General features: G+C 38.5%; 1 protein-coding gene across 2 annotated transcripts in view; it reads right to left on the reverse strand.

Moving 5' to 3' along the window:
* LOC128545372 (adhesion G-protein coupled receptor G2) overlaps window positions 1-26298 on the reverse strand; it is a 64293-nt gene that overhangs the window by 33324 nt on the left and 4671 nt on the right. For both annotated transcript variants that reach the window (XM_053515588.1, XM_053515587.1), the window contains 11 exons: window positions 21031-21126; window positions 20634-20732; window positions 19212-19292; window positions 18996-19088; window positions 16299-16397; window positions 14658-14750; window positions 13541-13639; window positions 13363-13455; window positions 10451-10549; window positions 2237-2284; window positions 2063-2133 (listed from right to left, as the gene is read on the reverse strand). In XM_053515588.1, the coding sequence (XP_053371563.1) occupies window positions 2063-2133; window positions 2237-2284; window positions 10451-10549; window positions 13363-13455; window positions 13541-13639; window positions 14658-14750; window positions 16299-16397; window positions 18996-19088; window positions 19212-19292; window positions 20634-20732; window positions 21031-21126 (971 nt within the window). The remainder of the gene's footprint in view (window positions 1-2062; window positions 2134-2236; window positions 2285-10450; window positions 10550-13362; window positions 13456-13540; window positions 13640-14657; window positions 14751-16298; window positions 16398-18995; window positions 19089-19211; window positions 19293-20633; window positions 20733-21030; window positions 21127-26298) is intronic.

Here is a 26298-nt window from a genome sequence, read left to right on the forward strand (position 1 = left end):
TTTTGATGCTGCTGTTTCATCCATCCAGAGGGAGTTTAAGACCACCTCACAGGTCCATCAAGTAAGCCAAACTTAAGGACTTGTTATTCATGCAACAAGACTTTTCAGATAGGGTAAGATCCTTTGACCTTGAGAACTTAAAATACGAGGAACTTTCCAACTTAACTTAGACTACAGAAGCTACTTGGATGAGTAGTGAAATGTATCTACTGAACAGGAACGAAGTCCAGTTGACATGACTCAACTTCAAGACATTCTGAAGGCAGTGTTATGATCTGGGGTTGCTTCAGTCTGGTCTAGGCTCATCAATGTTATATGACAATAAAATAAGGTCAGCTGACTACTTGAAATGTACTGAATGGGCAGTTTATTCTTTCTCGGTGACACAGGCATATCCTAAAACTTAAATTGTGAAACAGTGGTTCTGGGGGATGAAGAATTACTTTCACACATGAGCTAGCCACCACATTGTGTGGCGATTGAATAAAATCTTAGTGTGTGACTTTATATAGGCCTAAAATGTAAACTTAGATATCTTGAAAACTGTGACCAGTTAATTATTTTTTTGCGTATTATCCAGTTTTAATTAAGCTTATCAAAATACATAATGTAGATTTCCTTTTTAAAGCAAAGACAATCAAACTTGCTTCCCAGCATAGCCTGTCATTGAGTTAATTCAATTAGAGAGCTGACTTAATGTTACATAACCTTGTTAAACCTAAACCCTGACCAACTGAAGCCTGATCACTCCTTTCTACTGTCAAGTTTTTGTTGTTGTTTTACAATGTAGTTTCACCAAGCTTTTAAGTGATCTCTAATCGCAGGCATATTTCTTTCTGCCCACATTTCCCCTACAAAGCTTATGGCTCAGCACTATCCTTCCAGGTTTTAATAATGCGTTGGCTATTCTGTTCCAGCTGTCACTTTTATGCTTGTCTGTCATGGCAGCGCCAAGAACTACACTAGCCGCAGCATATTATATGTCTTATTAATTACTCTCACCTGTGTCATTTTAAATGTTGTTGTATTGTGCTATTTAAGTTTTAAGTTTAAGTTTCAGTTTTGTTTGTTACAATAAACTTATGTTGTCAATGTTACTGTGTGCCCTACAATATTGCTTATAGTGTACACATTTTTTTCCCTTCTCTCTGTAATGATCAGTCAAATGTCAGATTCATTAGTTTACAGACCTAATGGTTTCATGTACTGTCTTCCTTCGATGATGTGAGACATAGTATGATTTTGCTTTTTAACTGTTTTGCCTGAATTTTGCTTTGACTGGCAAGAGATCCACAATGCTATGTGGGCTAAAGTAATATGTGAATGGTTTACCAGGTTTGTCAGTCATCTGCTTTACCTTTTTTTTTATGTTGCAAATACAGTATATCTTGCACTTGTATACCTGCATAATACAATAGTATACTGTACCTCTTATTTGTTTCGCTAGTAACACACCCTGCAATAACACTTTTTTTTCACACTTAAGGTATATAGTTATTTATTCAACAATTTATAGCACCACTTCTGTGCCTTTTACTTTTAAAATATCGAAAGTGCTCCAACTCTGGTTTATTTGTTCAGATGCATTTTAAAATGTGTATATAAAAAAAAAGACCGCTGTTCATTATATTTCTGTTTTTGCTTCCTCATCCCCCAAATTATCATGTTACACCCTCTACCAGCTGTACAGCACAATCTACGGCTTTTGAGAAATATCTTACAATTTCTTAGGAAAAACATTTCAATTTTATTGGGGGTTTGTGTTTACTGTACATCAGGTTATGGAAAAGATGGCAGTTCTGCAATTGTAGCCATTTGCATCCCTTTTTGCCTCCCTATACAATCCCTCTTCGTTATAATGAATATAAATACATATTTTAAATGTTGCTTATTATATACAATGCTAAAATCCTGAGTTAATTTTTTTGTTTCTTAATGAATAAATCACAATTTATATATAAGGCATCACTTTCCATAATTTGTGTTGTACTATTTATTACTTATATTCTTAATGTATAAATAACCAACAGATATTAAATGAAAATGCGCATTTAGACCTTACCCATGCAGATATATTTTCCTCAGTCTGAGATCCATTAACTTCAACACTGATTGTCATCCAATAGTACACAGCTCCAAAAATAAAAATAGTTACAGTTCATTAATTACATTTCTCCTTCATTCCTCACTCCGAAATATTGTTTTACTATGACTAGTAGTAGCCAGTAATACTCACAATCATTATCACAGTTTCGAGAGAAGTTGCAATGCACTGGCCAGTTTGCTGCAACACAAGAACATTAATTATACATCTAAAATTATAAATATAAAATTAAAATATACACATCCAGTTTCAGTTTTTTTACATTAAAAACCATGATTAATAATGTTGGATGTTTTTCTACTATTTAATGTGAGACAACAACCAGGTTACTCTCAAGTTAACAATTGTAATCCACTTGGGAATAAAAAGGAAAACCTAGTAAACAATAACCTGGTTGCATAGGTTTGTGGCTCAGAACTTGTTGTTGTTGGTCTTTTAGCTACTCCCGGCAAGAGTTGCCACAGCGAAATATCTAGTCACACAACAACTACAACTCCGCACAGGTTTTACGCCGGATGGCCTTCCTGACACAACCCTCCCATTTCATCCGGGCTTGGGACCGGCACTGCATCCAGTGGCTGAGGTTTGGGCACTGGCTGGGAATCGAACCTGGGCCTTCCGCATGGCAGGCGAAACACCTACCACTGAGCCACCAGTGCCCCTAACCAATAATTTTCAAGCTTGTGTTACAAAATAATCATTGCAAGCCTGCAGATTCATATGACTAGTGGATCATTCATGCATGTGGATGTTTTTTTGTTTGTTTGTTTTTGCTCCAGCAAACAATTGACAAACAATTGCTGTGTGGACAATGGTATGCTGGAAAATCTTGAGTCCTGCCATATATGTGGATATTACTTTGACAAGTAGAATATAGAAGTATATATCTATACATCTATTATTTGTGTATGCTTGCATGTACAGTGCCTTATTCCCCCTGAACTTTTCTACATTTTGACACAACCACAGTGTTACAACCACAAATATAAATATATAATTGTAAGGTACTGTAGAAAAAAATTATACTAGAAATGTTTTCAAAATACAGTATTTTACAAATTAAATCTGAAAAGTGTAGCATTAACTTGTATTCAGCCCCCTTTAGCCTGATACCCCTCACTAAAATCCAGAGAAATCAATTGCCTTCAGAAGTCAACTAATTAGGTAATAGAGTCCACATGTATATAATTTCATTATAATCATAATATAATGTATATAATCTCATTATAAATGCAGATATTCTGTGAAGCCCTCAGAGGTTTGCTAGAGAACATTATAGTGAACAAACAGCATCATGAAGCCCAAGGAACATCTCAGGTTACTTGACTATAACCCTGTTCCCAGAAAAAGCCGGAACGAAATGCTGCGTGAAAACTTTATTGGGAACGCTCTTTGCGCGACCGGTTGTTGAAGCATGTGTGTCAAACACGCCAAAGTTTGGCTTGTATGACCTTGGTTAGGTGACGTCATTTGATTATGTGCACCTGGAGGTTATAAATAGGCATGAACCGTAACATCCTCAGGTCAATATTGTCTGAAAGGACATCCAGTCACGCCTTCAGTGCGGCATTGGAGCGCAGCATCTTGTTCCTGCTTTTTCAGTCAAGTAACCCGAGAAGTTCCTTTTCAAAAGCTACACTCGATGCTGCATGATTAAACTGTTGGGAACGAGAATATCAACACCGCCGCACTAAAAGTGTCTGGACCCCAGGGTTGTGTCGCGTGTGTGCACAATCATTAAAGAGGTCTAGACCTGACTCTGGGATGCTGACTCGAGGACCCTTGAGCCCGGAGTAGCATGCACATTCAAACTATTAAATTTGACAAGTGTGTGCGGAGAGCACCAACCTGCCACATTACACACTTGCTGCAAGGAGACACCTCTCGCCAAAGCAACTGACGATGCAAGCCCCCTAGTTGAATGGGCCCTAAGTCTAACCACGCGCCTCATAGGCTAGGGCAATAGCATTCATCACCCAATGTGACATTGTTTGTCACGTGGCAACCGCTCCCCGGTTGCGGCCCCCATAGCATGTAAAAAGTTGCTCCGACTTAGGCCACTGGCTGGTGCAGTGGACGTAAAATCTGCAGAGCACGTACTGGACACAGTAAGTAAAGTCTTTTCTGCTCCGGAGCAGTAAATGGCGGAGGACAGAAGGATTCTAGAACAACTGGATGCATTGAGAATGGAACTTTCGGAAGATAATTCGGGTGAAGATGCGAAATAGCTTTGACCAGCCCAGGGGCAAAGTCTAGGCAGGATGGCAAGACTGAGAGAGCCTTTAATTCTTTTCAGAGAAGTAATGGCCATTAGAAAAACCATCTTAAGGGTCAGAAACCTAACACGGGCGCTGACTATAGTGGTTCGAAAGGGGTATTAACCACACCTTCGAGCACAATGGCTAAGTCCCATGAAGGGACTGTCGCTCTAGTGGACGGCCTTAACCCTTTAGCTCCACAAATAAAGTGGGCAACTAGCTAGGACTGTGCCTAAAGACAGTTTCTCCTGCAGAAACTGCAGCACTGAAACAATCTGGCAGTGGACTGGGTCTACATGGTTTGCCATACACCAACTTTTAAAACCATTACACCTGAGGGCACAAGTTATTCTAGTGGAGGGAGCCCTAGCACCTAGAATAGTTTCTATTACATTGGCTGAAAGACCAGCATCTCTTAGTTGGTCCCCCTCAGGGGCCAAATGTGAAGGTTCCAGAGCTCGGGCCTGGGATGAAATATTGCCCCCTGCGCCTGAGACAGAAGATCCTCACTGACCGGAATCGCCCATGGTGGGCCGTCAAGATTAGATCAGATCCTCGCTAGGCCTCCGGAAAGCAGAGCTATCAGAGGAAATGCGTAAAGACGCAGTCTGGGCCAGGTGTGGGCCATAGCATCCAGACCTAGGGGAGCTAGAGGAGTCAGAGAGTACTAAAGGGGACATTGTGCCGTCTCCTGCGAGGCAAAGAGGTCTACCTCTGCTACATAATATCTCTCCCAAATTTGACTGACCACTTCGGGGTGGAGTTTCCATTCCCCATGTGTCACAGCTTGTCTGGACAGCAAGTCTGCACCATCATTCCATCTGCTCCATATGTGGAATGTAAATCGGCCTGAGGGAAAGGAACTTGTCCAGTTTCCAAAGCAAAATCTGCAGCGCTAACTTGTTCAAGCAGTGCGAACACAGTCCATCCTGGCAATTTATGTAAGAGACTACGTAGTGTTGTCCCCCTGCACTAGGACATGCTAGCCTCTCAACTGCTGGAGGAAAAGGCCTGAAATAAAGCCAACATTTCATGGCAATTGATGTGCCATGCGAGAAGATGACCTCTCCAGATCCCTTGGGCTGGACGGCCATCTAAGACCGCGCCCCAACCCATGAGGGAAGCGTCTGTCGTTAGCACCTTGCGATGACAACACGGACCTAGAGTGGGGCCCAAAGTCAGAAACCGGGATCTGAACTACATAAATAGGGTACGAAGCGCCTGGCGTGTAACCCCTATTTGGCTCTGGGGATTGGCCCTTGAATTAAATCCCCTGGCACTCAACCACAACTGAAAGGGCCTCATGTGCAGAAGCCCTAAGGGTATCACCGTAGGTGCTGCTGCTATGAGACCTAGGATTCTCTGAAAGTAACGAACAGTGACTTTCTGGCCTAGCTTGATCTTCTTTAGGGTACTTAGAATGGATTCGATACGTGCAGGAGATTAGATGTCTTTCTTGGGAACCAAGAAATACCGACTGTAATAGCCTGACTGTCTGTCTGGCAGGGAAACATGTTCAATAGCCCTTTTTTCCAGCAAAGTCTGCAATTCTTGTGTCAACAGATGCGCTCATTCCGGTTTCACGGAAGTGGAGACCACGCCATTAAAATGCGGAGGACGATGTACAAACTGAATTCTGTAGCCTCTCTCTACAGTCCTTGGAACCCAAAGGAGATATGTTTGGCAGTAGCTTCCGCACTGCCAGTTTCTCTGAAAGGGTGTTTTGACACTTCGGCTAGTCAGGCTCGTTCGGCTAGGATGCTCAAGGGGTGCTCGACTCACCACACCCTCTTTCTGTGCTTCATGCCTCAAAGAAACCGGACCTGGTCGGGACTGGGTGGCCGACGGCCCCGACTCTTGAGCACGGTGGTAAAGAAACCTTACAAACGCTTCCTTGTAGCACTTCACCTCCCGAAACCTCCTGAAAAATAGGCCGGAAAACAAGATTGGGGCATCAAGGAGAAAAGTGCAGTTTTTATCTTTAATGTCTGTGAGGTTGAGCCACAGATGTCTCTCTGCGGCAACCATGGCAGCCATAGAATGGCCAATGGCATGGGCTGTCTGCTTGGTCGCACGGAGAGACAAATCCGTGGCTCAGCACAGCTCTGAAAATGCCCCTTCACTGATGGACCCGCCAGTGCTCAAGTCCTTTAGCAGGTCAGCCTGGTACGCCTGCAGCATACCTGCAGCATACAGCACCAGCCTAATCCGCTGCTTGAAAAGCCTTCCCCACTAGCGCAGATGTTAGTCCGCACGGCTTGGTGGGGAGAGTGGACTTTTTCAATGATGATGAGCTCCCAGGAGAGAGGTAGCCCGCAAGTGTCTCTTCATTCTAAGGCATCATCATTTAGCCCCGTGCCTTTGCATCAACGATCGTCAATTAAATCGACGTTGATGGCACAAAGACACGGGACGAATAAGGTTTACTCCATGAACGAGTCACCTTATCAAGGAGGTCACCAAAAAAGGGGAGAGATCGTCGCTGAGGCCCTTTCCCCCCACCACCCAACAGAAACCTGCTGTCTAGCTTTGAGCGTTTGGGGGTCTCTTTTTTAGGCATTCGACTGCTAGTGTAACCACCAAGTAACAAGTCAAGCTACTCCTTGCCAGCTTGCTCGTCACGAGAGGAGCATTCTGAGGTGGCAATTTCCATCTCAGCAGAAGCAAGAAAAAAGGGCTTTTCCGCCTGATCAGAAGAAGCGCTAAGGCGCGCTTGAGAAGCAGACGCAAGAGCCCCCGTTCCGGCAAAATCACGAGATTGACAGGCTCACGGTTTCCCTCAAAAAAACGGGAGCCGGGCGCAAAGCACTCTGATTGAAAGGAGATCACAGTGCTCGCATTCTCCCCCGAGTCCGAGGATAGCATACTCTTCCCCCAAACATTCAATGCAGAAAGCGTGGCAATCATCATGCTCGAAAAGGTAAACATCTTCTTTCTAACTCCACCATTTTACTTTTACCGTTTTTTTTTGTTTTTTTTTACTGCGCCGCAGTATTAAAACACAGACTTGAAGACAAAAAGACCTGAGAATGTTTCTGGTTCATGCCTATTTATAATCTCCAGGTGCACATAATGAAATGTCACCTAATCGAGGTTATACAAGCCAAACTTTGGTGAGTTTGACACACATGCTTCTACAACCGATCGCGCAAAGAGCATTGCCAATAGCGTTTTCACGCAGCATCAAGTGTAGATTTTAAAAGGGAACACACCAGACAGCTCAGGGATAAAGGAGACGATTTAAGGAGAAGACCTTAAAGAGTGGTTAGCTAGGTAAGGTTGTGAAAACAATGACAGTGAATGTATGTGGTTGAAAAAAATTTTATTAGCAGGAGAACCATGTATGGATGCACAGGTATGCCTCACTCCACAGCAGTGATCTATTCTGAGTAAGTCCAGCCATTATGCAATTCGGACTTTGTGTTAACTATATTATTGCACATAACTGCAGGTACTTAGCTAAACTATGCAGGACGCTGCAGTGGAGCTACAGTGGTGTGAAAATTTGCCCCCTTCCTGATTTCTTATTCTTTTGCATGTTTGTCACACTTAAATGTTTCTGCTCATCAAAAACCGTTAACTATTAGTCAAAGATAACATAATTGAACACAAAATGCAGTTTTTAAATTATGTTTTTTATTATTTAGGGAGAAAAAAAATCCAAACCTACATGGCCCTGTGTGAAAATGTGATTGCCCCTCTTGTTAAAAAATAACTTAACTGTGGTTTATCACACCTGAGTTCAATTTCTGTAGTCACCCCAGGCCTGATTACTGCCACACCTGTTTCAATCAAGAAATCACTTAAATAGGAGCTACCTGACACAGAGAAGTAGACCAAAAGCACTTCAAAAGCTAGACATTATGCCAAGATCCAAAGAAATTCAGGAACAAATGAGAACAAAAGTAATTGAAATCTATCATTCTGGTAAAGGTTATAAAGCCATTTCTAAAGCTTTGAGACTTCAGCGAACCATAGTGAGAGCCATTATCCATAAATGGCAAAAACATGGAACAGGAGTGGCCGGCTGACCAAAATTGCCCCATGAGCGCAGAGACAACACATCCGAGAGGCCACAAAAGACCCCAGGACAACATCTAAAGAACTGCAGGCCTCACTTGCCTCAATTAAGGTCAGTGTTCACGACTCCACCACTTTTAAGCAAAAAGAACATTAAAGCTCGTCTCAATTTTGCTAAAAAAACATCTCAATGATTGCCATGACTTTTGGGAAAATACCTTGTGGACCGACAAGACAAAAGTTAAACTTTTTGGAAGGTGCGTGTCCCGTTACATCTGGCGTAAAAGTAACACAGCATTTCAGAAAAAGAACATCATACAACAGTAATATATGGTGGTGGTAGTGTGATGGTCTGGGGTTGTTTTGCTGCTTCAGGACCTGGAAGGCTTGCTGTGATAGATGGAACCATGAATTCTACTGTCTACCAAAAAATCCTGAAGGAGAATGTCCGGCCATCTGTTGTCAACTCAAGCTGAAGCGATCTTGGGTGCTGCAGCAGGACAATGACCCAAAACACACCAGAAAATCCACCTCTGAATGGCTGAAGAAAAACTAAATGAAGACTTTGGAGTGGCCTAGTCAAAGTCCTGACCTGAATCCTATTGAGATGTTGTGGCATGACATTAAAAAGGCGGTTCATGCTAGAAAACCCTCAAATAAAGCTGAATTACAACAATTCTGCATAGATGAGTGGGCCAAAATTCCTCCAGAGCGCTGTAAAAGACTCGTTGCAAGTTATCGCTAACGCTTGATTGCAGTTATTGCTGCTAAGGGTGGCCCAACCAGTTCAGGGGGCAATTACTTTTTCACACAGGGCCATGTAGGTTTGGATTTTTTTTCTCCCTAAATAATAAAAACCATCATTTAAAAACTGCATTTTGTGTTTACTTGTGTTATCTTTAACTAATAGTTAAATGTGTTTGATGATCAGAAACATTTTGTGTGACAAACATGCAAAAGAATAAGAAATCAGTAAGGGGGCAAATAGTTTTTCACACCACTGTATAATGTAGGGTGTGATTAAATAAATTTTGAGCATTATCATTCAATGAATATGACCTTTGTGTTTAACTTCTCTGTTATTTCTCTGTTGCCTCTTGCTTCTACTATAACTATAGTGGCACTGGTTTTGTTGAATATGGAAGCCATGATATACTTCAAATAATATTTTCAGAAGAGAATTAATCAGATAATCAAATACATACAAGCACTTTATGTGTGAGAGACATGTGGAGGAAGATGTTGTGTTTGTCCGGTTCTCGAGTTGAGATTTCTGAGCTATATTATTATTATTATAATAAGGAAATGTATATGCAATCAGACGCTGTGCAAACAGACATTAGGGGTCATTAATGCTATAAGGAAATCTTTATAGTCTGTTGTGTGAACGTTTTATGAAGCCTTGTTTTGGGCTCATACATTCAATGATCCCAGTGTCACTTTATCCTTAAGTCATTTTATTAATAAATGATTCTACCATTTAAAAAATACAAAAGCAAAACAAACAACAACAAAAAAATGATTACAACTACATGACACCCTCATACACTGTTAGAGCTCTTGCTGGGTTGTTAAATCTATTAGCAATACAGAAACATATTAATTGAGGTCTATTGATTTTGAAAATCTGTTGTAGCATTAATGACCAAAGATGGAGCAAACACACAGCTGTGAAGACTAGCATTGTTTTGTCATTCTCATGGGTGACAGGTAATTTTTCATGATTACCGTAGGGGAAAAAAAAGGTTTTCACAAGAGCAGCATATGACACAGCAACCAGGGACACCTACTGATGGCTACTTTGTTTATGGGGAAAAAAAATCATGCTGAAATAATCTTTTTTATTTTTGGTTAACCCACCATTTGTAGCATGAGAGAAATCTGTGACCAGTGGGGTGATGGTAGTTATTTGAGTAGCGTTCACTTCTGAAGTGTTTAATGGTTTCTCAGTTTTTATACAAATAAGACAGAAAGGGAAACGCATTTTAAGCACAGCATATGGTATGACAAGAAATCTTTGATTTGGAATACAGAACCACACTAAAACAAATGTACTTTATTGACCTACCTGCTGTAGTATTACTAGTAGCAGTGATATTCAGGATCAAGGCAGTTGTAGTGCTAGTGTTCGCTGCTGTATTTGTTGTTAGGTTTTGGCTCATTAAACCTTTTAGACAGAAAGATAAACACCTATTATACAAGCATAGCATGCAGTACAGCAATTTTTTAACATTAGCGATAGCCGTGCCCAATTAATCAGTGTTACACTAGTTGTTGTAGTCATGTTTACTACCGATGTCCTTTTGGATATGTGGTTACTAAACCACAAGTTCAGGAAATACAGCAGCTTAAATATGTTGTGGAGCTAAATTTTAGTTAATTATAGAATTATACCTGGTGCGGTGTTTAAAGTACATTAGTTGGGAACGTGCATTTCTGGGGTAGAAGGCATACAATGAGTCAATAAAGAACATCAATTGAGAAAGTATATAATCCTTGTGAATATAAAGATATTATAGTATTATTCTAAGGATCTGTGATATAAAATAGTAGGTCTGGGATACCAGATCTTCAATAATAAGAGACTAGGAGAAAATGAAAAGTAACTTAAAGTTCCTTAAATATACTGTTTTTTATACAAGTTAATGCACTGCGAGTCTAGGAGATCACCAAAACGTGCCTATTAATTCTCCAGCTGAATTATGCTCAAACTCTGTTACTCCTTTCTAAAATGCTATATTTTAGTGGGAGAGGTTTTCTTCAAAAAATCTATTTTGATTAATCTTAGGAAATAATTTTACTTTCGCTTACTGTTTTTTTTTGTTTTTTTTGCGGCGCAGTATTCAAACATACAGACTTGAAGACAAAAAGACCTGAGTATGTTTCCGGTTCATGCCCATTTATAACCTCCAGGTGCACATAATCAAATGACGTTACCTGACCGAGGTTATACAAGCCAAACTTTGGCGAGTTTGACGCACATGCTTCAACAACCTGTCACGCAAAGAGCGTTCCCAATAGTGTTTTTACGCAGCATCGAGTGTAGCTTTTGAAAGGAACCACATCAGACAGCTCAGGGATAAAGAAAAATCCACAAATAATTCAAATTCAGGTACAGTATATGCATAATTTTGTCCTCAATTATGTTTGGTGATGAAAGAACCCATTAATTAGAGAATATTCACAAAATGTTATGTAAATACGGAAAAAATTACACATCCCCACACCAAATGGATAGTTAACATTTCACTCTTTAAAGATCCTGCCTTTTTTTTTTTCAAATCACAAAAGAGTGGGCATGTTTCAATTTAAAAATAACAACAAATTATGACCATGGTTTTCTTTAAAAACCCAGGAAGTTTAAAACCTTTAATCCTCAAGGACCGATAAAAAAGAAAAAGATTTTTATACGAATTCCTGCCGGTGTGTATCAACGAGTAAGGCTTCAGAAATCACACTGTGTATTTGAGTTTTCTGATATGTTATGTAGAATAAAGTTATCATTACTTAACACTTGTTACCATTTAACTCATCAGGATAAAATGTGTTAATTTGTAAGAAAGCATTAAGATTGGGCTTGTGAGAATTGGAAAAAAGCCATGCTCTGACGAGTCCAGATCCTTATCCTATTCCAGAGCGATCAATGCATCAGGAGGCAGTATTGTGATCTGGGGTTGCTTCAGTTGGTCAGGTCTAGCTTCACCAAGGTTGTGTAGCAATAAAAGGAGCTTAGCCGATTATCTAAACATACAGAATGACCAGGCTATCCTCTCAATGCATCATGGCATGGACATATTCATGATTGACAACACCAAGATAAATCCAGCGCAGAGCATAAGGAACCATTCTCACACATGAATTGACCACCACAGAGTGCTGACATTAACCCCATTGAAAGTTTTTGGGATGCATTGGAGAAGACCTTAAAGAGTGGTTAGCTAGGTAAGATTGTGAAAACAATGTCAGTGAATGTATGTGGCTAAAAAAAAAATATCATCAGCAGGAGAACCATGTATGGATGCACAGGTATGCCTCACTCCACATCAGTGATCTCTTCTGTGAGTATAGCCATTATGCAATTCGGACTTTGTGTTAACTATATTATTGCACATAACTGCAGGTACTTAGCTAAACTATGCAGGACGCTGCAGTGGCACTATAATGTAGGGTGTGATGAATAAATCTTGAGCCTTATCATTTAATAAATATCATTCAATGACTTTTGTGTTTAACTTCTCTGTTACTTCTCTGTTGCCTCTTGCTTCTACTATAACTATAGTGGCACTGGTTTTGATGAATTTGGAAGCCATGATATACTTTAAAATAATATTTTCAGAAGAGAATTAATCAGAAACCTTATGAAAATCAAATACATACAAGCACTTTCTGTGTGAGAGACATGTGCAGGAAGATGTTGTGTTTGTCCGGTTCTCGAGTTAAGATTTCTGAGCTATATTATTATTACCTTAAGGAAATGTATATGCAATCAGACGCTGTGCAAACAGACATTAGGGGTCATTAATGCTATAAGGAAATCTTTATAGTCTGTTGTGTGAAGTCATTTGGTCAATAATTGATTCTACCATTTAAAAAATACAAAGTAAAACAAACAACAACAACAACAAAATTATTACAACTACATGACACCCTCATACACTGTTAGAGCTCCTGCTGGGTTGTTAATTCTATTAGCAATACAGAAACTTAATAATTGAGGTCCATTGAATAAAAAAAAAATCAGTTGTAGCATTAATGACTAAAATGCAACAAACACACAGCCGTAAAGACTAGCACTGTTTTGTCATTCTCATGGGTGACAAGTATTTTTTAATAATTACCATTAAAAAAAAAACCTGTTTTCACAAGAGCAGCATATAGCACAGCAACCAGAGACACCTACTGATAGCTACTTTGTTTACTAAAAAAAAGAATCATGCTGAAATAATCAGCAATAATCTTTTTTATTTTTGGTTAACCCACCATTTGTAGCATGAGAGAAATCTGTGACCAGTGGGGTGATGGTAGTTATTTGAGTAGCGTTCACTTCTGAAGTGTTCGATGGTTTCTCAGTTTCTGTACAAATGAGACAAAAAGGGAAACACATTTTAAGTACAGCATGTGGTATGAAAAGGAATCTTTTATTACTTTATTGACCTACCTGCTGTAGTATTACTAGTAGCAGTGATATTCAGGATCAAGGCAGTTGTAGTGCTAGTGTTCGCTGCTGTATTTGTTGTTAGGTTCTGGCTCATTAAACCTTTCAGACAGAGAGATAAACACCTATTATACAAGCATAGCATGCAGATAGCCGTGCCCAATTAATCAGTGTTACACTAGTTGTTGTAGTCATGTTTACTACCGATGTCCTTTTAGATTTGTGGTTACTAAACCACAAGTTCAGGAAATACAGCAGCTTAAATATGTTGTGGAGCTAAATTTTTGTTAATTATAGAATTATACCTGGTGCGGTTTTTAAAGTACATTAGTTGGGAACGTGCATTTCTGGGGTAGAAGGCATACAATAAGTCAATAAAGAACATCAATTGAGAAAATATATAATCCCTATGAACGTAAAGATATTATAGTATTATTCTAAGGATCTGTGATATAAAATAGTAGGTCTGGGATACCAGGATCTTCCATAATAAGAGACTAGGAGAAAATAAAAGAAATTAATTAAAAGCTCCTTAAATATACTCTTTTTCAAACAAGTTAATATACTGCAAGTCTAGGAGTTCACCAAAACTTGCCTGTTAATTCTCCAGCTGAATTATGCTCAAACTCTGTTACTCCTTTCTAAAATGCTATATATTAGTGGGCGTAGTTTTCTTTAAAAGATCTATTTTGATTAATCTTAGGAAATAACAAAATATTATAAAATACTGATTTTTTTATTTTCATAAGCTGTAAGCAATAATTTGCAAAACAAAACCTAAAAAGTGTCACGAAGCGACGCGGCTCGAGATGGATCCAAACATGGAAAGTTGGCAGGCTTGGGCGGGGACGTGGTCAAGGTGCAGGGGGGGGGATGGTATGGGAGGCATGAAGACAAGGCATGAATCATGACAAAAACTATTTAACTATTAACTTGAATGAGCGTTTCACTTTTAAATTAAATCACAAAAAAAAAAAAAACTTTACCTATAGTACAGTTAAAAGTACAGTTCAACTATTGAAAGTTATACCTAATTAGAAGCTTACTTCTAATAAAATATTTTTTTTTATTATTATTATCACAGAACCATGCTAAAATAAAAATTTTTTGGTTAACCTACCATTTGTAGCATTGCTAAAATCTGTGACCAGCGGAGTGGCGGTAGTTATTGGGGTTGTGTTCACTTCTGAAGTGTTTGATGGTTTCTCGGTTCCTGAATGAATGAGACAGAAAGTAAAATACATTTTTGCCTCTGGTATTAACCAAGTTAATTTAATCAATAATACAGAACCACACATCAATGTACAGTCATGGCCAAAAGTTTTGAGAATTACATAAATATTGGAAATTGGAAAAGTTGCTACTTAAGTTTTTATAATAGCAACTTGCATATACTCCAGAATGTTATGAAGAGTGGTTAGATGAATTGCATAGTCCTTTCCACTGTATTTCATTGATGTCATTAAAGGACCTGCTGAGATCATTTCATTAATCGTCTTGTTAACTCAGGTAAGAATGTGGACGAGCACAAGTGTGGAGATCATTATGTCAGGCTGATTGGGTTAGAATGGCAGACTTGACATGTTAAAAGGAGGGTGATGCTTGAAATCATTGTTCTTCCATTGTTAACCATGGTGACCTGAAAAGAATCATTGCGTTGCATCATTGCGTTGCATAAAAATGGCTTCACAGGCAAGGATATTGTGGCTACTAATCTTGCACCTAAATCAACAATTTATAGGATCATCAAGAACTTCAAGGAAAGAGGTTCAATTCTTGTTAAGAAGGCTTCAGGTCAGCTCCTCCTAAAGAGGATTCATCTGCGGGATCGGAGTGCCACCAGTGCAGAGCTTGCTCAGGAATGGCAGCAGGCAGGTGTGAGCGCATCTGCACGCACAGTGAGGCGAAGACTTTTGGAAGATGGCCTGGTGTCAAGAAGGGCAGCAAAGAAGCTTTTCTCTAAAAAAAAAACATCAGGGACACATTGATCTTTTGCAGAAAGTATGGTGAATGGACTGCTGAGGACTGGGGCAAAGTCATATTCTTCGATGAAGCCTCTTTCCGATTGTTTGGGGCATCTGGAAAGAGGTTTGTCCGGAGAAAAAAAAGGTGAGCGCTACCATCAGTCCTGTGTCATGCCAACAGTAAAGCATCCTGAGACCATTCATGTGTGGGGTTGCTTCTCATCCAAGGGAGTGGGCTCACCCACAATTTTGCCCCAAAACACAGCCATGAATAAAGAATGGTACCAAAACACCATCCAACAGTTTGGTGAAGAACAATGCATTTTCCAGCACGATGAAGCACCGTGCCATAAGGCAAAAGTGATAACTATGTGGCTCGGGGACCGAAACATTAGAATTTTGGGTCCATGTCCTGGAAACTCCCCAGATCTTAATCCCATTGAGAATGTGTGGTCAATCCTTAAGAGGCAGGTGGACAAACAAAAACCCACTAATTTTGACAAACTCCAGAAGTGATTATGAAAGAATGGGTTGCTATCAGTCAGGATTTGGCCCAGAAGTTGATTGAGAGCATGTCCAGTCGAATTGCAGAGGTCCTGAAAAAGAAGGGGAAACACTGCAAATACTGACTCTTTGCATAAATGTCACGTAATTGTCGATAAAAGCCTTTGAAACGTAACAACTCACAGAAACAACTGAAACAAAGATCTAAAAACAGTTTAGCAGCAAACTTTGCGAAAACTAATATTTGTGTCATTCTTAAAACTTTTGGCCACGACTGTACTTTATTTACTCACCTGCTGTAGTATTACCAGTAGCAGTGATCTGCAGGATCATGACAGTTGTTGTGCTAGTGTTCGCTACAGAATTTGTTGTTAGATTCTGGCTCACTAAACCTTTCAGACAGAAAGAGATATACAAGCATAGCATGCAGTAAAGCTCTTAACTCTTGTAACTTTGCTGTTATGTTCACTATTGATCTCAAGATTTTTTGTTACTGAACTACTAGTTTAGTTTAGTAACCACAGCAGCTAGAAGAGCTAGAATATGTTGTAAAGCTATATTTCTGTAAACCTAGATTTATTGTCTTCCCGGCAGTGCTGTTGTGAGTAAGTTAGTTGTGGAGGTGTACCTTACTGAGGAAGAAGGTATAAAAATTTTTTATCTTTATTATAAGGCTTATTTAAAAAATAATTATAAAGTACGAAAACTAAGACCCAGCTCAGTTAAACAAAAAGGTCCAATCTGTGATTATAGGTATTTTATTTATAAATTTTTACCTATTTACAATGGAACAAGCTTAGACAAACCATGCAAAAAAACATAAACGAAAATGTGTAAAACAAAAAGAAAAAAGTAGAATGCAGGTAAGAGTTTTAGCTAGTCTTTAGCGAAGATTGGCATCTAAAAGGACCAAGTGCCTCAGCTTTGAGGAGTTGATCCTGTTTCTTCTCTCTGTTATTATTAAATTATATATGATTTTATTCCTGTTTTGAAGACGATTCTCTCTGAGGGTACTGATGTTGTAACAAGGCACAGTCTCCGTGCCTTCACATGTATAAGATGTGGGTAAACTGAAGCCTTGGTCTCCCACCAGCTCAGTGGGTCTGCACTTTTCTGGAAAAGAGGCTTCTCAAAATGGGATCTCATTTCCAGTATTGCATCTGCTAAAGGATTTGGTTTTGTAGCGCCTTCAGTTGCTTATTCTTCAAAGAACCTCCAAACAGCAGATGCTTATGGCTCTTCTTGTTCGTCCTCTGCTGCTTCTTCTTTGGCCCCTTAGCAGTTGAGTTGGCTGGCTGCATCTTGTTGCTGTTGTAGGAAGCTTTCTTGGAAGCTTCATCAACCACTCTGTTGTCATTGAAGGTCAGATCTTTGAATCTTGGGTCAAGCATTGTAGTTTCTGAGAAAACAATGTTGTATTCTATTCTCTCCTAATAATAATTGAATAATAATGTGATAACATTTATACACTATACATGTCTACACTCATCTCCACTGTGACCTGCTCAAATGGCTCCATAACATTGCATGCCTCAGGCAGTACCTTCCATTCCTCTTGGCTTAGAGGATCAGCAGGTGAATTAATAACAACCAGGGTGGAGTTCACTGCGTCTTTGGACTCCAGAATCCGTTTAAGCATGTGTAAGGTTGAGTTCAACCTTATAACACACTCTTGTTTAAGCCTCAGCTTAGGCATGCCCATCTGTCATTGGGTAGATTCAAGTTTCTCTGTGGCATTTGAGCTCCTGAGGAAGAATTCCACTATCGCCTTCTCTTTGTCCACATTAGGTTTCATCACCTTTAAGACATCAAACAGGGTAATTGTGTGTGCAAGACATGGATGGTGGGTCCATTTTAGGACTTGAATTGTTTTGGTTATGTTAGCTGCTTTGTCACTAACACAGCACACCACATTGTTCTCCACGTGCCACTCTTGCCACTTTGAACAGCTCCTCTCCTTAGTGTTCTCAGAAGTGTGTCTGTCACTGAACTCAAAACAATCCAGAAGACCGAACACCAATTTGTAATTTTCAAAAGTCAATTAGGATGGGGTGGTTTGGAAGGTCCAGCAGGCATTTGTAAGGCAAACTGCTATGGCTTTTTTTTAACCCTTTCTTGCATTGAAGCACGCTTCTGTCATAAATGCTTAGGATGAGGTTTTGGGAGAATGTTTTCCTGCTTGGAATTACAGTACATTGGATTGAGAGCATGAGTAGCGTCTAAATTCATTGCCATCATGTCACAAATCATGTGCAATTATTTAATCCAATTCCTTATCAACTGTGTTCTGTCATGCTGGGGTCGTAGACTTTTGCAAAAACTGGCACATAAAGCTCTGGGTTGTAGTTCTATGTGGTTGTGGTGTTGTACTGTGATGCTGTAGACACTGCAGCGGCAGAAACAGTGACAAACACACTGGCACTTTCACTAGTAGCAGGTTCGCTTGCTTGTATTTTTTCTTTCCCAAAAAAAGTGATTTACTTCGAAGAGCCAGCTCTAAGAGCTGTATCGTTCGTGACCGACACTACTCTAGCCTGTTTTTTTTTCCAATTAAAATATGCTCAGATCCTGCATTAAATTTCTTTCTGTCTCACTTCTTTCTAAAATGCTATATTTTAGTGGGTGTAGTGTTCTTCAAAAAATTCTATTTTAATTAATCTTAGGAAATATTAAAATAATTTGAGATACTGGATTTTTCCAGTGAAGCTGTAAATCAAAAATCTTGAGCTGTAAATCAAAAATGGCTTGAAATTTTCCCCTTTACGTGTAATAGATAAATAAGAGTTTTACTTTCAAATTAAATTACAAAAAATTAAGTAAGTTAGGTAGACATAAATTAAGTAGACTTTAAGTCTACTTACAATACAGTTAAAAGTACAGTTCAACTATTGCAAGATATACCTTAATAGAAGCCTACTGTACTTTGAAGAACAAAAATAAAAAATAAAGTACTTTGATTAGGAACACAAAACCCTTTTTGGTTAACCCACCATTTGTTGCATTGACAAAATCTGTGACCAGCGGGGTGGCAGTAGTTATGGGGGTTGTGTTCACTTCTGAAGTGCTTGATGGCTTCTTCGTTTCTGAACAAATGAGACAAAAAGTAAAAACACATTTTATAAAAGTGTAGAATGTGCTATGACAAGCAGAAACACTTAACAAGTTACTCTGAACCACACTAAAACAAATGTACTTTATTGACCCACCTGTTGTAGTACCAGTAGCATTGATCTGCAGGAATATAGCAGTTGTGGTGCTATTGTTTGCTACTGAATTTGTTGTTAGAACTAAACGTGTCAGAAAGAAAAGGAAATGCCTGTTACACAAGCACAGTATACAGTACAGCATACAGTACAGCAATTCATGTAACATTAGCAATAGCTGTGCTTAATTAAGCAATGTTACTGTAGTTGTTGTAGTCATGTTCACTACTAATCTCTATTGAGATTTTTTAATAAACTACTAGTGTCATTTAGTAACCACAGCAGCTGAGGCACATGAAATATGATGTGTGGTTATAAATTTCTAAATGAAATTTATGCCTTTCTGTTGGTGCTGTTGTAAGTACATTTGTTGTGACGGTGTCATTACTGGGTAGAAGGTATAAAAATGAGCCAATAAAAAACAAACTCGCCCAATAAGAAATAAACTCAATATTAACTCTGACAAAATACAATCTTTTTTATCATAAGGACATTATTAAAGGATCTGGGATAAAAAATGGGTTATCCATACCAGATCTTCTATGCTAAGAGATCAGGATTGAATAAATAAATGAATTATTTAATTAATTAATTAATTAAAGCTTCTTACTCATTTTTAAACAAGTTAACATCCAAACAGACTTCATGAAAAAAAAAAAAACTAGATAAACCATCTGTGACATTATTCAAGTTGTTTTGAAGCTCATCCCTAGTTGTCGCCATTCTTGGCAAGAGCTAAACTCATCTAAATCCTGGCAATCTATAGGTGGGATTCCAGTTAGCTGGTTAGCTACTGTAAAGTGATGCATAGCAGACACCTGCAATGCAATGCACCTGCGACCACGCAACTAATTATGCAGCATCAGATGGATGGATGGATGGATGGATGGATAGATAGATAGGCAGATAGATAGGCAGATAGATAGGCAGATAGGCAGATAGATACTTTATTGTTATCCAGTTTAAGGATAATTATCCAAATTAATGAACAAAAGCCTGCTGGTTATAAAATGGGAAAGTGAACATTTTAATGTTTAATTAATGTGAGCATTGGTGTCCTGCAGTACAAGATGCTAATTTTCTAATTAAATTACAAAGCAAACTGCATTTTCATTCATTATCATTTCATTTACAGAAAACAGAAACCAGGATAATGGTTACTCAACACCTAATTAAGGTGAGTTTGTTTAATAATACATTATAAAAATAATTCCTTTAGATTAATCCACCATCAGTAGCATTTGTGAAAGCTGTGAACAGTGTCGTTGCATTAGTTATGGTGGCAGTGTTATTTCTAAAATATTTGCTAAGTGAAACACCTTTTTCCACAAGAGTACCAAAAGTGGTACAACAACCAGGAACACTTAAAAATATTTTTATCAGGAATACAGAAACCCACAAAATAAATCTACTTTGCTGACCCACCTGCTGTAGTATTAGTAGTAGCTCTGGTCTGTATGGTCAGGGAAGTTGTGCTGCTAGTGTTTATTACTGAATTTGTTGTTAGATTCGTGGTCACTAAACCTTTCAGACAAAAAGAGAAACATTGTTATAGTGTAACCTATGGTAAAGCAACCTTTTGTCACATAGTGATAGCTGTGACCAGCTATGCAGTGGTAGTTGTGGATGACCACATCGCTACTGAGGTCCTTTTAGATTTTTGGTTACTAAACCACTAACCCAGAGGGAGAGAAATTAAAAAAAATTATAATAATAATTTGTTTTTAAAAAAAAAACACTGTTTTAAAAGAAAGATGCATAAGTGGGGTACAGTAACACAACACTTTGAATCAAATATATACATCTCCCTGTTTTTTTTTACCTGACGTTATAACCTGGTGTGCTGTTGTTGCTGTACTCATGGTCTGTACTCCTGGGGGTGGTGTTGTAGTTGCATTTGTTGTGAAGGTGTACATTGCTGGGGGAAAAAAGCAAAAAAAAAAAAAAAAATCAAATAAAAATGGCAATAGAGAAAAGATACAAACCCTATGAACATAGAAAGAAAGAAAGAAAGAAAGAACATTTTGAGAAGGACCTGTATTTTAATTTAGGTAAAATGAATTTCAATTTCATTTTATTTGTATAGCGCTTTTAACTATTGTCATTGTTGCAAAGCAGCTTTACACAATTAAAATAATTATTTAAGTTTGTATGGAATGTGTGTGCATGAATCAAAATGTACAGATAGTCCCTAAATAGGTAAGATAGGTAAAATATGCATTCCCTACAATATCAACCTAAAAAAAGGTCCAATGAATAGTTTGAAATCAAAAGATGAATATAAGAACAACTGATTTACATTTGACTGAAAAAATTATAACAACTTTAGTGTAGCCCACCAACATTTTGTGTAAACCAAAGTATGGAAAAATGCAGTCTTAAAGTAAGTTAAGTTAAAATTTGGTTTTATCTTCCTTGTGTGCATTCACATTTGCATCAAGCACATGACCAGCTGACATTACCAAAATGTTGCTTTTTTCTTTTGTAATAGTCCTCAAGCTGTTTCAGCTATTGAAACAGCTTGTTTGAATGTAGTGATTGTTTTTTTTTCTTTAGCCTTCACTCTAGGAAGTAAAATTCATGCAATGCAGTGCAGAACTATTGTGGCTGATGTCCTGTTGACATTGTTGGTGATATCACTGTTGTTTTGGGTTATTTTTACAGTTCTCACAATGATTGCATCATCAAATGCTTTTGTTTTTTTGTTAGTTTTTTTTGACTGACCTGTTTGGTGTCTTATTATTAGAATACCAGTGGTCCCTTTTTTTTTTTTTTACAGGACATTCTAGATTGTTTGACTGTGCAAAAAAAAAAATTTTATAGGTAAAACCAACCTGTCAGAGCATACCTGCACACGGTAAACATATATCAGGCACATTTTCCAATTTTTTTTTTATATTTGAAAAATCGGTAAGCTTAAAAAAAAGGGTGTCATATGTTCTAGATTTAAAGATTCAATATTTTGCTATAATATAAGCTGATATATGTCTAAGAAGTGAAAGAAAGAAAGAAAGAAAGAAAGAAAGAAAGAAAGAGAACATTTTTGAATCAGTGCACTAAAATATTTACAGGTCCTTCTCAAAAAATTAGCATATTGTGATAAAGTTTATTATTTTCTGTAATGTACTGATAAACATTAGACTTTCATTTATTTCAGATTCATTACACACAACTGAAGTAGTTCAAGCCTTTTAATTGTTTTAATATTGATGATTTTGGCATACAGCTCATAAAAAACCCAAAATTCCTATCTCAAAAAATGATTATATTTCATCCGACCAATAAAAGAAAAGTGTTTTTAATACAAAAAAAGTCAACCTTCAAATAATTATGTTCAGTTATGCACTCAATACTTGGTCGGGAATCCTTTTGCAGAAATGACTGCTTCAATGCGGCGTGGCAATCAGCCTGTGGCACTGCTGAGGTTAAGCTCATCCAGAGTGTTGGGTCTTGCGTCTCTCAACTTTCTTTTCACAATATCCCACAGATTCTCTATGGGGTTCAGGTCAGGAGAGTTGGCAGGCCAATTAAGCACAGTAATACCATGGTCAGTAAACCATTTACCAGTGGTTTTGGTACTGTGAGCAGGTGCCAGGTCGTGCTGAAAAATGAAATCTTCATCTCCATAAAGCTTTTCAGCAGATAGAAGCATGAAGTGCTCCAAAATCTCCTGATAGCTAGCTGCATTGACCCTGCCCTTGATAAAACACAGTGGACCAACACCAGCAGCTGACATGGCACCCCAGACCATCACTGACTGTGGGTACTTGACACTGGACTTCAGGCATTTTGGCACTTCCCTCTCCCCAGTCTTCCTCCAGACTCTGGCACCTTGATTTCCGAATAACATGCAAAATTTGCTTTCATCCGAAAAAAGTACTTTGGACCACTGAGCAACAGTCCAGTGCTGCTTCTCTGTAGCCCAGATCAGGCGCTTCTGGTTCAAAAGTGGCTTAAATGCGGCCCCTGTAGCCCATTTCCTGCACACGCCTGTACACGGTGGCTTTGGATGTTTCTACTCCAGACTCAGTCCACTGCTTCCGCAGGTCCCCCAAGGTCTGGAATCGGTCCTTCTCCACAATCTTCCTCAGGGTCCGGTCACCTCTTCTCGTTGTGCAGCGTTTTCTGCCACACTTTTTCCTTCCCACAGACTTCCCACTGAGGTGCCTTGATACAGATACTGGGAACAGCCTATTCGTTCAGAAATTTCTTTCTGTGTCTTACCCTCTTGCTTGAGGGTGTCAATGATGGCCTTCTGGACAGCAGTCAGGTCAGCAGTCTTACCCATGATGAACCAGGGTGATATCACTGTTGTTTTTTGTTATTTTTACAGTTCTCACAATGATTGCATCATCAAATGCTTTTGTTTTTTTGTTAGTTTTTTTTGACTGACCTGTTTGGTGTCTTATTATTAGAATACGAGTGATCCCTTTTTTTGTTTTTTACAGGACATTCTAGATCGTTTGACTGTGCAAAAAAAAAAATTTTATAGGTAAAACCAACCTGTCAGAGCATACCTGCACACGGTAAACATATATCAGGCACATTTTCCAATTTTTTTTTTATATTTGAAAAATCGGTAAGCTTAAAAAAAAGGGTGTCATATGTTCTAGATTTAAAGATTCAATATTTTGCTATAATATAAGCTGATATATGTCTAAGAAGTGAAAGAAAGAAAGAAAGAAAGAAAGAAAGAAAGAAAGAAAGAGAACATTTTTGAATCAGTGCACTAAAATATTTACAGGTCCTTCTCAAAAAATTAGCATATTGTGATAAAGTTTATTATTTTCTGTAATGTACTGATAAACATTAGACTTTCATTTATTTCAGATTCATTACACACAACTGAAGTAGTTCAAGCCTTTTAATTGTTTTAATATTGATGATTTTGGCATACAGCTCATAAAAAACCCAAAATTCCTATCTCAAAAAATGATTATATTTCATCCGACCAATAAAAGAAAAGTGTTTTTAATACAAAAAAAGTCAACCTTCAAATAATTATGTTCAGTTATGCACTCAATACTTGGTCGGGAATCCTTTTGCAGAAATGACTGCTTCAATGCGGCGTGGCAATCAGCCTGTGGCACTGCTGAGGTTAAGCTCATCCAGAGTGTTGGGTCTTGCGTCTCTCAACTTTCTTTTCACAATATCCCACAGATTCTCTATGGGGTTCAGGTCAGGAGAGTTGGCAGGCCAATTAAGCACAGTAATACCATGGTCAGTAAACCATTTACCAGTGGTTTTGGTACTGTGAGCAGGTGCCAGGTCGTGCTGAAAAATGAAATCTTCATCTCCATAAAGCTTTTCAGCAGATAGAAGCATGAAGTGCTCCAAAATCTCCTGATAGCTAGCTGCATTGACCCTGCCCTTGATAAAACACAGTGGACCAACACCAGCAGCTGACATGGCACCCCAGACCATCACTGACTGTGGGTACTTGACACTGGACTTCAGGCATTTTGGCACTTCCCTCTCCCCAGTCTTCCTCCAGACTCTGGCACCTTGATTTCCGAATAACATGCAAAATTTGCTTTCATCCGAAAAAAGTACTTTGGACCACTGAGCAACAGTCCAGTGCTGCTTCTCTGTAGCCCAGATCAGGCGCTTCTGGTTCAAAAGTGGCTTAAATGCGGCCCCTGTAGCCCATTTCCTGCACACGCCTGTACACGGTGGCTTTGGATGTTTCTACTCCAGACTCAGTCCACTGCTTCCGCAGGTCCCCCAAGGTCTGGAATCGGTCCTTCTCCACAATCTTCCTCAGGGTCCGGTCACCTCTTCTCGTTGTGCAGCGTTTTCTGCCACACTTTTTCCTTCCCACAGACTTCCCACTGAGGTGCCTTGATACAGATACTGGGAACAGCCTATTCGTTCAGAAATTTCTTTCTGTGTCTTACCCTCTTGCTTGAGGGTGTCAATGATGGCCTTCTGGACAGCAGTCAGGTCAGCAGTCTTACCCATGATGAACCAGGGTGATATCACTGTTGTTTTTTGTTATTTTTACAGTTCTCACAATGATTGCATCATCAAATGCTTTTGTTTTTTTGTTAGTTTTTTTTGACTGACCTGTTTGGTGTCTTATTATTAGAATACGAGTGATCCCTTTTTTTGTTTTTTACAGGACATTCTAGATCGTTTGACTGTGCAAAAAAAAAGCATTTTATAGGTAAAACCAACTTTTTAGAACAATTTTTTTTTTTTTAAATCAACCTGTCAGAGCATACCTGCACACGGTAAACATATATCAGGCACATTTTCCAATATTTATTTTTATATTTGAAAAATCGGTAAGCTTAAAAAAAAGGGTGTCATATGTTCTAGATTTAAAGATTCAATATTTTGCTATAATATAAGCTGATATATGTCTAAGAAGTGCCCCAAAGTTTGTGTGTGTGTTAAAGCCTTATCTGACACCTCAATTTTTTGCACCTCAAACTGCTTCTATTTCACTCCTCAAGCAAAAATTTCTGTCATTTCTGTGTCTGTGTAAATGGGCTAATACCAAGCAGTGGCTGCTATCACTAAAACTGTTTATTATTATTATTATTATTATTATTGGAAGCCATGATGTACCTCACAGACTGGGGCCACACTGCATGAGTGTAGTTTTACAATAGTAAAAGATTCTGAAAAGACTGGGAATGTATACACTTTCTCAGATTCCCTTTTTAGTTCCCTTCAACGGTGGATTTTTTTTTTTCCGGGAAAACCAAATGCATGTTCATTCAAGCAAATACACTAAGTTTTCTTTTTTTTAATACACCTGTTGTTATGCAATAATTAAATTAATGAATAAATGAACAAATTAATAAAGTACACCTGAGTGTGGAAGAGTGAATTATCCTGCCTCATCTGTATCCATTGGCTCCTGATGGTGCATATTTCGCATAAACACACTGTTCATACTTTCTATAAAGTTTTAATGCCCTTGCCCAACCATACTCAAAGCTTTCATGAATATTTGTATTCGAAATGGGTGCTGATAAATGTCTAACCACTAACCCACTCTTCCTTAGACCTTAAAAACAGACAGGCCAGAAGATGTAGCTCCATATTACTGTACATTTAAACTTAATTTTTAAAGAATAAT

This window comes from Clarias gariepinus, chromosome 17 (assembly GCF_024256425.1).
Source record: "Clarias gariepinus isolate MV-2021 ecotype Netherlands chromosome 17, CGAR_prim_01v2, whole genome shotgun sequence".
Classification (NCBI taxonomy): Eukaryota; Metazoa; Chordata; class Actinopteri; order Siluriformes; family Clariidae; genus Clarias; species Clarias gariepinus.